Below are 14,416 nucleotides of genomic sequence, written 5' to 3'. Positions count from 1 at the left end.
GGTGATTAAATCATGCTGCAGGGATATCGGCCCCCGCGGACAGGAAGCTTCTTGTAGCTGCCACATATTAAATAGATTTAAATGGTCTGATCAGCTGACAGGAAGGGGTCATCGATTCATGCTGCTTGCACCAAATTCTGACCTCCCATCAGCAACAGAAATCAGGCTCCATCTGACCTGGAGATGGTTTTCTGCTGCTCAGTGATCCAAGGTTTGCAGTCGGTCAACCCTTTGAGTCTCGTCTTTCTGTTTCTCTTAGACACAATGGCGCTGGAACTGGTCGCCTGCTGTTATATCCCATCCGTGCTCAGGAACGGCGAGTTGTGCATGCAGACCTGGCAGTTGGATCATCCGCTGACTGTGCAGCACCTGTACGTCAGAACGATTCCTGACATCCTCCTCTGACCCCTTTCAGTGACAAGTTATTTCCGTCTATAGGATTCCCTTTGGCTGGATGTTTTCCTGTATCACGCCATTCTCTGTATACTCCCCACCCTGTTAGATGAGAAAAACGCATAACGTTGAATGTGAAATCCCAGCCCCGTCTAGTCCCGCACCGATGACCGGCCTCAGTGGAAGTCGCTCCGATCGCTGGATTTTCCCATCTAATGTAGATTCACACTGATCCACGGCAAACTTGTCACGTGATTTTAAGCTGCACTCCGGGGTCACGGAGATATTTTTCATACAGGCATGCGCCAATCATGAGAGGCCTCAGAGCTCTAATAAAGGGGGCGTTAAAGTGTATATAGAAGTATTCACCAATGGAGTGGACCAGTATAGACACAGATAAGCTCTATACTAGTAGTAAAAAATATATACTGTAATAGTGAAGCAAAACTACACAAAAACTTTGTGGTAACTGCAGTAGGTCGTATGTAAAAAAAAAACAAAAAAAAAAACATTTTTGGTTTATTGCACCCTGGTGGCCAATCTAGTGAACTACACCCACTGCAATAATGCTGTATGTTAACAGACCAATGAGAAGTCGTCAAATTCCCTCTCTTTCTGTAGGACGAATCAAGATGATAGGGGCAAAATGGGAATGTTTTTTGTCTCTCCTGTAAGTTTGATAGATTTGACATAGAACCTGTTGCAGTTACCATGATGAATAAAAAACCATTATGAGCCGCTCCTGTGCGGACCTTTATCTTCACTGACTAATATAGCGTGAACTACACGTGAAATCCACTTTAGGGACATATTAAAGCAATCTATTGTCATAAAAACAACTTATTTGGATAAAATGTTCACATGAAAATATTTTTGTAATTTTTTTTTTTAGTTTCCATGTCTTTCTTTATATAAATATCCTGAAATATTGCAGTTTTCACAGAGCCCTTAAAGTAGTTTTACATTCCCAGTCACTGCTTAGCTTGCTTGAGTATAACTTGCTGATCGGTGGGGGTCTTACTGGTAAGCCCCCTAGCAATCTGAAGAATGGTGGTCCTACATCTCCCTGAGCCCGCCACTGTGATGTCAGAATGAGGGGAGCTCTCCATTCATTTTAATGGGGCTGACGGAAAAAGTGAAAGCTTGCACTCAGCTGCCGCCGAAGACCCACTGAAAGTCTCCCCCTCACTGCCAAAGGTGCAGTAAGGCCAAAATTAAGAAGGTAGAGAGACATAGGGCCCCCGTTCTTCAGAGTTATCCCCTATCCTGTGGATAAGGGGTAACTTCTCATCCTGGTACAAGCCCTTAAAAGCATAACAAAGCTTTGACTTGGCAGAAGTTCTGATCAGTGTGGGTCCGAGTGATAAGACCCCCATTGATCGCAAAGACGAAGAGGTAGAAGCCCCCATCCAGCAGAGCACATACTGATAGACTTTCTATTGAGCCTGTCCACAGCCAGAATTAGCCAAATAGGTGCTGGGCTTAGATGAGCGCAGCAGCCCTTTTGCATTACCGATCCGCAAGGACCTCAGCAGCCGGACCCCCACCAACCAGAATTTCTAACAGGTTTTTTTTCTCTTTTCTTCAAAGTTTAATTATGCTTTAAATGTAACCATAACGGCAATCCGCACAGAGCGTGCCCACAACGCTCCAGCACAGACGTCAATAGGTTCTTTGCTTCACAGCAATCAATCAGAAGTTTCAACAATTCAGTCAGAACGGCCGTCCTCAATGATACGGAGTAAAAGGTTTGTTTTGTACATGCCTACTGTTGTCAGGCATACTACTGTATAGAACTAGATAATCTTACCGTTCTTACCAGGGGTGTAGTACCTCTTTCCACATGCAGGGGTCAGTGCTGCTGCATTTGCTTATGATCAGGTATGAATGACATTTAGAAGGGGTCCAACCCTACAATCCCCCGCCATCCCCGTTTCTCTCAGCGTAGTGCATTAGCAGCACTATAATACTAAAGCGGTATGGAGGTCCATCGCCTAATACCTATGAAATAGACCCAATCAGGGAGGGGTGATCACAAGTATGCAGCGCCCTCTATCGCAAGCTTACTGCAAATCTATATAGCTCCTCTCGACTACATTAAAGCTGTAAACCTCCGTCTGCAATGATCACCCCTCCTTGTGATGGCCAACGGCAGCCAAAATACATTCTGCTAATACTACTGCTTATGGGGGCACTGAGGACATGCAGCGGAGGCAGGTAACACCAAAGCCAAGAGGGATAGTTCAGCTCCTACCTGCACAGGGCACAGAGCATGCCCAGAACACTCATCTGTAGAGGAGTAGAACTAATGGACAGAACTCACCTCCTCCCCTCCCTGCGCAGTTCACAGATCATGCCCACTACACTCTCCAATAAACATCAGTTCTTTATATACCCAGGCACCAGCTGCTCACAGCTTGGAACAAATAAATATGCTGAGAGGGAGAAGGGGGCTACTTGGGATCCTTGTTTATTAGCCAGAGAGGTATTTCTTACCTCATTAACAGGAGAGAAGATGTATCCACAGTACTGGGCTTAGCATTAATTGCACCAACCCCAGCAGCTGTTAAGCATTTCCCTCCCTGACAACCCCTTCTATCTGGAACAGAGGTGTTAGAACCGCTTAGTGGGGCTTGTCTGGCCCCAAAAACATTGGATACTCTCCGTGGTATACTTTTTACTAACGTCTGATACACTTTAGCTGGAACTTCCCTCCATTCATCCTGCAAACGTCTGCCGAATTCTTTCAAAGAGGATGAACACTGTTCATATTTCCTGACCCAACGTTCCAGTTCATCCCAAAGATGGTCAGTGGGGTTCAGGTCGGGTACAGCCAGTCCAACTGTGGAACATCCCTATCCTCAAAACCATCATGTAACATCGCTGGTCTGTGACAAGGCACGTTGTGTTGTTGGAAGTATGGCCGACCATTCCCAGAGTATTGCCACATTGTCAGCAGCACATTATCATCGAGAATGCCACGATACACCTCAGTGTTCAGGATTCTTACCACTACAATCAACAGACCAATACCATGCCACGTACACCAGCCATAGACCATAACAGGACCTCCGCCGTACTTAACTGTTGGCACAACACATTTAGACAAAAGGCTCCCCACGCTCCTCCACACCCGGGCACATCTGATGGAAAGAGTAGCACAATTTATCACGCCATAGAACATTCTTCCATTGCATTTTCATTTGCAGGATGAATGGAGAGAAATACCAGCTGAAGTGTATCAGACATGAGTAAAAAAGTATAGCACAGCGAGTATTGATTGTCATTAGGACCAAAGGAGCCCCACCAAGTATTATGGAAATAAAAACTACTTTTAATTCGTGCTCTTAAATCTGCTCGTGCAGATTTCTAGAAAAAAAAAATTATATAAAACACAAAACCTTTAAAATAAACGTAACCAATATGTCGCGCCTCCCCCCTTCCAGATACTCCAACCTCCCAAATCATCAACTATTTACGATGCATATTTATTGAAATTGATTTTAAAAAAAATCCAAACTTTCCAGTCAACGCCAACTGGAGTAAAACTCGTTCAGAGCGGGTCCCAGACTTGTGAGCGCACGGCCGTGCCCGATGCATGTAGTACATAGATGAGAGGGTGTCGTCGGGAGCCATCCCCATCGATATTCTGGTAAGGGAGTCAGTGAGAGGCAAACAAGGAAAGAAAAATTGAAAAATAAGAACATAAAGTTTGGAAAAACACCACAAAAACACCATTTTGTAAGGCATTTTCTGCAAGAACATAAAAAAAATTTTTTTCAAAAATTTGCCAACATTTTCACATCCTGATCCATTTCTAAAAAGAAAAAGCAGCTTTCACATGAAAGCGTAGAACTGCGCGGCGTTCTACCGCTACCGATAAATTAGTATAAACTTATTTTTTCCTTTTTATCAGTCATTTCCTCCTTCCTGGTGGAACCACAAAAAAAATAAAACATTTTATAACCGATTCGGATTGTTTTCCCCTCTGGGTCGGAGAAGCTCAGTCAGTTTCCATGGCCGAACTGCGGGATTCCCTAGCAACCATTAATCGCATCAGCTGACTGTGGAATTTCTCGATCTTCTTCACGTCCTGCGCTTGGTCCGTGGTGTAGAGTAGACACTGGAAGAGACAGGAAATCCATCAGGTCACCGGTCTGTCTATACATGCAGTTCAGAATAGTGCAGCCTCGTTCGGTACATTATGACCGCATGCACACGGGCGGACAGGCTCTGAGCTTTCTTTGTGGACCCTCCACAACCTGGGTTCACATGGGGCGTATTCCCGTCGGAAATCCCGCGGTTTGGTCCCAGCCGAAACCGCGAGATTTCCGACGGAAGAACTGCCACGGAAAAATACGCGGCGGCTTTGAAGCGGCCCGGCCGCTCGCTCTTCCGCTGCGGCCGGCACTCCCATAGAGGAGAGCGCGGCGGAAAGAAAAAAAGAATGGACATGCTGCATATTCTGAAACCGCGGCTGCTGCAGCCGCGGTTTCAGTCGGACTTGCCGCAGCGGATTGGCCGTCCCGTGTGGACGAGATTTCTGAGAAATCTCGTCCACATGGCTGGCTAATCCCGAGATTAGCGGCCACGGGCGGATTTGCCGCGGCGAAATTCCGCGGCAAATCTGCCCTGTGTGAACCCAGCCTTACAGGAGCCAGAAAGAGGATGAGATTTGAAAAAGCTCATCTACAAACTGGAAAAAATCCACACAAAACCCAGAATGCGATATGCGGTGCGGACTTTAAATCCACAGCATGTCAATTATACAGATTCTACTTTTTCTAATGAGGGAGTGAATTCCCCCCCAAATGGTGCAGATTTTGACTCGTAACTTGCATCTGATGCAGACACTCCGCAGCACATTTCACCCTGTGTGAATATACAAAAGGGGTTATCCCACTTTTTAAAATGGATGGCCTATTGGTATCTGATCAGTGGGCTTCTGCTGCCCGGGACTCTGCTGATCAGCTAATTAAGAGGCCGGTGACACTCTTGCGAGCGGTGTGGCCTTTTCAACGTTTTCACTGGTCCAGCAAGCTGCTCTTATTCAGAGCAAGGTACTTTTTGTGTCCGCCATTATAAGTATCGCAACCCCTGCGGGGTTAACAGCTGGGATCGGAGATCTCTGATCCAGGCTGTTGCAGCAGGTCTCTGGCTGTCAGTTACAGCCAAGGTCCCGCAGTGATGAAGTGTGCAGAATCGCCATCATGTACTATTTCATCCAATCAGAGAACTGCTAGGTTAGCGGGTCCGTGCGCTGCGTTCATTAAACAAATACGGACAGGAAAAACACCTGTGTGAATGGGCCCTGAATGCAATGCTGCTGCCCTTCAGCAAATGGCCTTAGGCTAGAATACTAGGGGGTAAACAAAAGAAATAGTCTTCTTCAGGCGGGCGGGGGGTACTAGCACAGGCTTCTGCAGCTGGTGAGGGTCTGCGGACCGCTTCCGAGGCGGTATACCAGTAGATGACGTTGGGGAAGGTTGCGTTCGGCTCCAGTGATTTTTTTATTCAACGAGCTGTTCAGTTTTTCGCCTATTTTAGGATGGCCGATTCATACAAACAACGTAACGTAAGACAAGTGCATTATGCGGTCGTTCGCCAAAAATTGCTTTGTTTTTAGTTGATTTTTTTTTTAAATTTCTCCCTTACATTTTTCATGTCCCTATAGAGGACTTGAATCTTTGATTCTATAATACATTGCAGTACTTCTGTACTTTACTGCAGTGCATTATCACTTATCATAGCAATCATGGGCCATGGCAGACTCAGACGCCATTGACTGATGTCCGGTTGCCAAGGCAACCCATCAGCCCACCGCGATTACATAGCAGAGGCCAATCACACCACAAAGGGAGCACCCTTCCTCTGTCAACCCTTTACATGCCACGAACAACAGTAATCGCAGCATATAAGGGGTTTACAGCTGGAGACCAGCTGTCAGTCACGGCCAGCTCCAGATGGCACGGGCTCAGCTTCTAATCCTATGCAATCCATAGGACATAAATGCATGCCCAATAGCAGAGGCTGCTACCCAGCCAAGATGTGCAACCTCTCCTGGACATAAAATAAAGGGGTTGTCTGGGACTTTTAAGAATTTTACTATTGATAGCCCATCCTCGGTATAGGTCATCAATAGTTGATTGGTGGAGGCCCATGGCTCGGAATCTCTGCCAATCAGCTGATTGCCCCACCCACTGTCAGTGCAGACAGCATTGGAAGCAGATAGCACTGTCTGTATTGCAGCGGCCTGGTTTGGTACTGCAGGTATTGATTTTAATGGGAGCTATGACTGTAGTTCCAAACTGGGCTACTGCAATATTGACAGCGCTATCCAATTCCAGCATGGTCTGCTCTGATAGCAGGGGCCCCGAGTGGTGGACCCCCACTGATCAACTACTCCATGTAATAGTGGGTCATTGACCCCCACTGATGCATAGTACTCGCTCTCTTTGGGGAAATGAAAACCTGTGACAAAGTGGACCAAGATAAACCAAATCCTCTCCTCTGCCCGCACACAACCAGCTGTCGGACGACCGATCATTCATCCGTCAGCTCTTCTCCCCAGATGCCGCATACACATGAACGTTTGGTTCAGTTTGGGCCCCCCCCCCATCACCCCACCATACACATCAGAGTCCTCCGGTAACGTCTACTACTTACCACTACATCATCTGTGACTTTCATACGTAAACTCCCATCACAGTGTCTGTACTTCAGCATCACCCGAACCTGCGGGACAATAGCGATTGGTGAAATATAGGAATCGTATACATGTAGCTACAAGCATCCATGTGGAGTTATCATCTAGTTAGAGAGTCCCCCGGCCTTCATAGAGATCCAGAACTCCTGCTATTCCCAACATGTGACTCTTCCAGTTAAAGGGGTTGTCCAGTTGTAAACTACTGATGGCCTATACTCCAGATTGGCAGGGCCTGCTACTAGGGACCCCGTAGATCTGCTATTCACCAGTAAACTTCAGTTGGTCTATTCACAGGATAGGCTATCGACAATGGAGGTCTGCTGCCCGGGACCCCCCATGACAAACAGTTGTTCGCCAGACTGGTACAATCTTGCACTGAGCCAATTTCTGCACGACTCAGACAATGGTTTCCAGTGCAGTAAAACTTTGCATGTAATACCAAGCCTGGCCACTGCATTGGAAACAGAGCTGTCTGCTTCCTGCAGAAATCAGCTCAATGCATGAGATTACCAGTCCGGTGAACAGCAGATTGGCAGGGGTCCGGGCAGCAGACCTCCTGTGAATAGACCAAGTAAAGTTTACAACTGGACAACCCTTTAAAGGTGCCTTTACTCCAGGCCAACAGTTGCCTGAATAATCGTGCAACCAAGTGATTACAAGTGACTGTCAGACCATGTACACATGGCCCCTAGACAGTAGTTGCTAGTCATTGCAATGCAACTCACTGAAACGGTCCGACTACTGAGCGGCTTCTTAGTGTAATCAGGAGTCACTCAGTCTGAACGGAATCACTGATGGGTTAATCAGGGAAATGCAGAAGATTTAGGCTGCCTGTCCACGGGAGAGCTGTCACGGGATTCTCTGCAGTGAGCCCATCATTAATATAGGCTCATCGCGGAGACCTTGGAGTGCAGAATGGTATTTAACAAGGAGAAATGCAAAGTCCTACATCGGGGCAAGAAAAATGACATGTGAGGAACGGTTAAAGGATCTGGGAATGTTTAACTTGCAAATAAGAAGGCTGAGAGGAGACTTAATAGCTGTCTACAAATATCTGAAGGGCTGTCACAGTGCAGAGGGATCAGCCCTATTCTCATCTGTACAAGGAAAGACTAGAAGCAATGGGATGAAACTGAAAGGGAGGAGACACAGATTAGATATTAGACAGTGAGGGGGATCAATGAGTGGAACAGGTTGCCACAGGAGGTGGGGAGTTCTCCTTCAATGGAAGTGTTCAAACAAAGGCTGGACTGATATCTGTCTGGGATGATTTAGTGATCCTGCACTGAGCAGGGGGTCGGACCCGATGACCCTGGAGGTCTCTTCCAACTCTACCATTCCTGACTAGGCCAGTTTCAGACAAGTGTATTATAACATATCTGTAAGGGCTCATGTTTTCACTGTGTATTACGCACGCACACGTGATACGCGGTGAATGGAGTCAATGCAGTGTGAGCGCAATACATTGGTATAGGCAGCGTATGATACACTATACATTGTGTAGGGGAGCGTCTCCATGCGCATCCTCACTGAGCAGAGCGGGAAGTTTAGAAAATCAATCAATTACACTGCGCATGTCTGGAAGCGTCTGATTCGCAGGCATGCGCAGTACCATATGCCGTCACTAGTCACGTGTTGCCACACTGCTCTCTCCTGGTTTTCCTCCTACCTCTCCTTCAGCGTCTCCATCACTGGCTCTGTCTCCTCTTTACTCCCTCTCGCTGTTGGGGTTCCCCAGGGCTCGGTCCTCGGCCCCCTCCTCTTCTCTATCTATACAGCCCCAATACGATAAGCTATCTGCAAATTGGCCCCCAATACCATCTCTACGCTGACAACACCCAACTATACACCTCTTCCCGTGCCACGTGCCATCACCCACTGTCTGTCCGCTGTCTCTAACACTATGTCCTCCCTTATTCTCCAACATAACCTCTCTAAAACTGACCTCCTTGTCTTCCCGCCCTCCAGCCGACCTCCCCTCAACATCTCCATTCCAGTGTCTGACACCATCATAACCCCCAGACAGCATGCCCGATGCCTTGGGGGTCACACTGGACTCTGACCTCTCCTTTGCCCCCCATATCCAATCTCTGGCCCAAACATGCCACAAGCAGCTCAGGACTATTGCTAATACACGTCCGTTCCTAACCAGGGACACGCTGAAGACGCTCGTGGTCGCCCTCATCCATTCCCAACTCGACTACTGCAACTCGCTACTCATCGGCCTCCCCCGCACTAGACGCTACCCTCTCCAATCCATACTAATGCAGCAGCCAGGCTCATCTTCCTATCCCGCCGTTACTCAGACGCCTCCGCACTATGCCCGTCGCTGCAGAATTAAATTTAAACTCCTCACCCACAAAGCTCTCCATGGTGCCGCAACACCATACATCGCCTCCCTCCTGTCCGTACACCATTCAGCCCGCTCACGCCGATCCGCTAAACACCCATGTAAAACGAACCTCACACGCTCGCCTCCAGGACTTCACCAGAGCAGCACCCATCCTCTGGAACGCTCTACCCCAAGGCATCCGGACAATCCCCGATGCACAAAATTTCAGACGTGCCTTAAAAACTCACCTCTCCTGGGAGGCATACCAAGTCCCCCGACCTAGTCCCCCGCCCCTCCCTATGGCTCCCCACACCTTTCACCCTGCTTATCACATATGACCTCTCCCCCTGCACCTACTTACCGCCCCACCCGGTTTGCTTCCTAATTACCGATTTCCACATGCAATTCCCGTACCGCCTGTGTCCCCCCGTGCCTCATCCCCCCCTTGTACCTCCTATACCACCACCTCTGTAACCCCCCTCTAACTCCCTAGTTTCAAACTGACTGTATACCACCTGTACCTGTTGTATGGCCCGTGTTCCTCCCGTCTTAAAGGCGCTGCAGAATAGGTTGGCGATATACAAATACAGATCACCACCGATCCGGCGTGATTGTCCAGCAGTAGTCGGCGGCGGTCTCGCGCTCGCTGCGCTCCGGACACCGCGGCGCTCTGCAGCCAATGTCACATACGGTGCAGATTTTGACGAGGTTTTTAAGGCAGAAATTCAAAAATACGTAGCGTTACCGCGCCGTGTGACCGCTGGTTCACGCAGGGAGGTTTTTGCCGCGTGCCATTATAGTCAACGGAAATCCGCATTGTGGACCGTGCAGCAAGGGCCGCACACGGACATCAAAACCCGGTGACGGAAAGACACACATCCCTGCCTGACGTAGAGGCTGCGCCATTTATATGCAGAAACCACTTCCCGACTTCTGAACACGGATCTGCCCCATTAAAGATGGCCGCATCTACGTGCCGATCCGCAGCCGAATATCTGCATAGCGACAGGTTTGTGCCGCGGCTTTTAGAGACGAAATTCACAGCGATCTGTGAGGCTTATTCATGTATCATCCATTTTTCAGACACGCCCCCCCCCAAAAAAACAGGAAACCTCACGGATATCTTTGCGTGATCGCTGCATCCATAGACTTCAATGGGCGATTGTGGCCTGCGAATCCGGAATCGCAGTAAGAAATACAGATAGTACACGCGCCAGTGTGAGCGCCCTTCCCCCATCACTCAATCTACAAGCCCCCAGCCTCACGCAGTGCTGCTGTTCACTGACAGCAAGCAGAGGTCTTACAGTGCAGAAAGTGTTCACAGTGACAACGGGCGCAGCATACAAAGGGGTATCTAGTAAACACCCCGATACACAGAGGGCAGCCGGGTACATCCACCCCTTACCACCGGGAGTAACCTAGCAACGGCTCCTACTACGACACCCCGGCCTCACCTTCATGGGGTCCGCCTGGTAGAGCTTCTCGGCAGCCCGCGTGAACTCCTCCCAGGTGCGGTAGTAAGGCATGGTCAGGCCGGCAGACGGGACTAGCAGGCGGGCTAGCCGGGAGCACACATCAGCATTCCCAGCCGCAAGATCCGGCCATCCGATTGGCTGTTAGTTTGACCCCCAACCAATCACAGACGAGCACTTCCGGGGCGGTAAGAACTCTATGGTATCCGCATGAACTGAGCTTTAATAACTTTACGGTGAGGAGGACTATCGCCCTCTAGTGGTAGGTAGGACAGTAGCCTAGAAAATAGTGACTGAGGGCCAGATGTGGGATTAACCCCTGAATGACACGGACATTTTTATTTTATTTTTGTTTATTTCAACCAACGTTCAAAAAAACCCCTATAATTTATCTATTTTTCCAGCAACGAAGCTTATTTTCTTTTCGCGGGACGAATTGTATTTTTCAATGTATTATTTAAAGGGGTTTTCCAGGCATTTAACCCCTTTCAGTACTGATTACGTATCCTGAGAACAGGTGATCAGTAGATGATCGGCGGGGGTCTGCCGCTTGGGACCCCTCAGCGATCACTGCAGCAGGCTGGTTGTTGGCGGCTTCATCCACATTGGGATGAAAATGAGAAGTGCTGTGGAAGGTAGAGCCCCACTAAAATTTCAATGGGAGCAATGCCTTTTGTTACACCCCCAGCTCCGACCTGGCGTGGATGTCCGGCCCACGGCAGTGAGTATGGCGGCTGAAACCAGGTGATCGCTGGGCGTCCTGAGCGGCAGACCCCCGACCATCAACTACTGATGACCTGTTTCCAGGATAAGTAATCAGTACTGAAAGGGGTTAAATGCCCAAGAAACTCCTTTAGGCCGCTTGCACATAAGCGACAAAATCACGCGATAGCGCGAGAAAACGCATTTATATGAAGACCATGCTTTCCAATAGATTCCTTCACATTAGTGCAGTTACTCTAAGGCAATCTTACAAGGAAAAAAAATTGCGGCATGCTCTATATTGACGCAATTTGCAATTTTTTTGTAGCCCATGTTTCCCTATGGAGCCTTCGTTTTTGTCGCATCACAACGCATGAAATCGCGGTTTTCGAGCGATGCAACTTTATCATTACAAAATAAGCCCTAGTTGCACTCCAAAAAAAACGAATACATTACATAGCAGGCTGGGTCCGGGTCCTCCCGCTGCTGTCCGGAGCTCCGCCGGGCGTCCTGCAGTCCTCGCTCGCCCACAGAAGATCACTTCCTGGTTGCAGGATTCATAAGTTCCGCCTCCAGGAAGTGCTGGCTCTGATTGGTTCATCCAGCGCTGCTCAGCCAATCAATGCAACACTCCAGGAACCAATGCGATGGCTGTGATTGGTTGATCCAGCGCTGCATTGATTGGCTGAGCAGCGCTGGATGTACCAATCAGAGCCAGCACTTCCTGGGGTCGGGATTTATGAATCCCGCAACCAGGAAGTGATCTTCTGTGGGCGAACGAGGACAGCAGGAGAGAAGCAAGAGGACCCACACCGCGCCTGCTAGGCAAAATATTCCCTCTTTTTTTGGAGTGCAGCTAAGGCTTAGTTTTGGGGCGGGACTTAACCTCATGATAAAATCGTGTGAGTTTATCGCGGGCAGCAGCGATGTGATGCGCGATTTTCCACATCACTGTCGCTAAAAGAATCGCTGTCGCTGTCGCTGTGTTCCATATAATGGGCTGAAAAGCTTTAAAAAATTAAAAGTGAAATGGGGAAAAAAACCTACTGCGCCATTTTTAAGTTTCTTATTTTTACGTTGTACACACTGCGACAAAAATAACATGTTAACTTTATTATGTGGGTCAGTACAATAAGGGCCCTGCACACTGGCGAGAGCGATATCGGGATGTGATTGACGCCCCGGGATCGCTCTCGCAATCCTACTGGAAGCCCTGGATGCCAGGCGTTTTTGTAGGGAAACAGCCTCCCATCCCTGCAGGGTTGAAGGAATTTCCTGCTGCAGCTGTCACAGCCACGGCAGGTGATAGTGATCTTCTCCCATTGATGTCAATGGGGCCGGTGGCAGCAGCGCCAGCCCCATTAAAATCAATGGGACACGATCTCTGAAGGAATCCCCTGCTGCAGCAGTGGATCCAGATGTTCTCCCATTGTTCTTAACAGGGCCAGCAGCGGCAGCAGCGCGGGCCCCATTGAAATCAGTGGGAGATGATCACAATCCTCTTCCGCTGCTGTGACAGCAGTTCCAGGGGACTCCCCACAGCGAGGATTTTCAGGGGGAAGGGGGGTTATGAAATATAAGCCCTACCCCAAAAAAATCCCTAAGTGTAGAAAACAAATAATAATACATCACCCTAGAAACGCTGGTATCTCCAGCACATCTACCAGCAGGTCCCCAGCACTCTCCTTCAGCTTCCCTTATGGCCAGGGATTGAAAAATCCCCGCCTCCTGAAAGCGCTGCCTCTCATTGGCTGAGAGCTGTGACCAATCAGAGGCAGCGCTTAGCTGTCGTTCAATCCTTGGTTCCCACTGGTTGTGCATCACTTTCATGTAGGCACGGTGCTTGTTTGCCCACACGAACGTAACATAATGCCCCCCAGTTTCAAAACAGGGGCATTATGTTGGTATGGATTATGTTGTATGTTGTGCTATACATATGTTGGCACAGTATGCTTTATGTTGTTGCATTTGTTTCTGGTAGTGCTTAGATTGTGGTGTAGTTGCATGCGGTTGTTGGTGCACCGGTAGCAAATCTTTACCGTTGCTACAGAGCCGTGTGCGCTATGTACCTGGGTGCTTTATCCCTTCTCCTGCTGACTGGCTGGCATCCGCATCAGGCCCGTGGTGGTAAGTCCTGTGCACGCTATGTTAGTAGGGAGGGTTGCCATCTTTCCCCTCTGGACTAGTGCATATTTTTTTTCCTTGTGTGCAGGCTACACTTTGGTGGTTTGTTGTATATGCCTTAAGGGTCCAGAGGCCCCTTTTTTAAAGGGGAGGTAGTGTCAGGTTGTGCTGCTGGACTCTGTGTTGTATTTCAGGGTTTCGGGAGTACACCTTCACAGGTAGGGGTTAATTGAGCTGGCTGGGTGTGGTTATTCTGGTCAGCCAATCCCCAAAGTTTGGGAGTAGATATATACCCCAGCCCCTCTGCAGGAGGAAGCTGTATTTCCTCAGTCTTGTCTGTCTGTGTTTGTGTCATTTCAGCTTGCAGCTTGCTGTCTGTGTTGTGTCTGGTCAGCTTGCAGCTTGCTGGATGTTTTGTGTCCTGTGCTGCCTGTTTTGTGTCTTGCTAGAGTAGGGACTGCAAGACACGTGGCGCCTTGATCCTCGTTTTTAGATTCAGCTTTACCATCTTCTTTAGTGTACGAGGTTGAGTGGTGAGTGAATTTATCATCTGTCAGTTACCAGTTTGTGCATTTAGGTTTGTCTGTGCTTGTCCTGGTTCCTATTCTGGGAGAGCCAGGGCCGAGGTTCCAGCGTGGGGCCGCCTTTATCGAGACGATAGCTCCACTTGTAGGTAGGGCCTAGTCA

General features: G+C 48.7%; 1 protein-coding gene across 2 annotated transcripts; it reads right to left on the bottom strand.

Moving 5' to 3' along the window:
- Window positions 1-3,862: 3,862 nt before the first annotated feature.
- On the bottom strand, window positions 3,863-11,051 carry SRP9 (signal recognition particle 9). 2 transcript variants are annotated; one of them, XM_066595173.1, is made up of 4 exons: window positions 10,886-11,051; window positions 7,060-7,128; window positions 4,361-4,516; window positions 3,863-4,042 (listed from the first exon to the last, which is right to left on the bottom strand). In XM_066595173.1, the coding sequence occupies exons 1-3, from the start codon at window positions 10,955-10,957 to the stop codon at window positions 4,397-4,399; spliced, it is 261 nt and encodes an 86-aa protein (XP_066451270.1). In that variant the 5' UTR covers window positions 10,958-11,051; the 3' UTR covers window positions 3,863-4,042; window positions 4,361-4,396. The 2 variants fall into 2 exon arrangements, with proteins under 2 accessions (XP_066451270.1, XP_066451269.1); XM_066595172.1 differs by having other exon boundaries at window positions 3,863-4,516; window positions 10,886-11,050.
- Between the last annotated feature and the right edge of the window lie 3,365 nt (window positions 11,052-14,416).

This window comes from Eleutherodactylus coqui, chromosome 3 (genome assembly GCF_035609145.1).
Source record: "Eleutherodactylus coqui strain aEleCoq1 chromosome 3, aEleCoq1.hap1, whole genome shotgun sequence".
Lineage (NCBI taxonomy): Eukaryota > Metazoa > Chordata > Amphibia > Anura > Eleutherodactylidae > Eleutherodactylus > Eleutherodactylus coqui.
The sequence above is the reverse complement of the archived record's forward strand: the minus strand, read 5'-3'. Positions and strand labels throughout refer to the sequence as shown.

Coding starts and splice junctions, on each gene's coding strand:
- SRP9 (XM_066595173.1), bottom strand. CDS start 10,957: ATGCCTTACTACCGCACCTGGGAGGAGTTCACGCGGGCTGCCGAGAAG. Junction 7,129..10,885: donor ACCAGGCGGACCCCATGAAG/GTGAGGCCGGGG, acceptor ATTGTCCCGCAG/GTTCGGGTGATGCTGAAGTA. Junction 4,517..7,059: donor AAGTCACAGATGATGTAGTG/GTAAGTAGTAGA, acceptor TGTCTCTTCCAG/TGTCTACTCTACACCACGGA.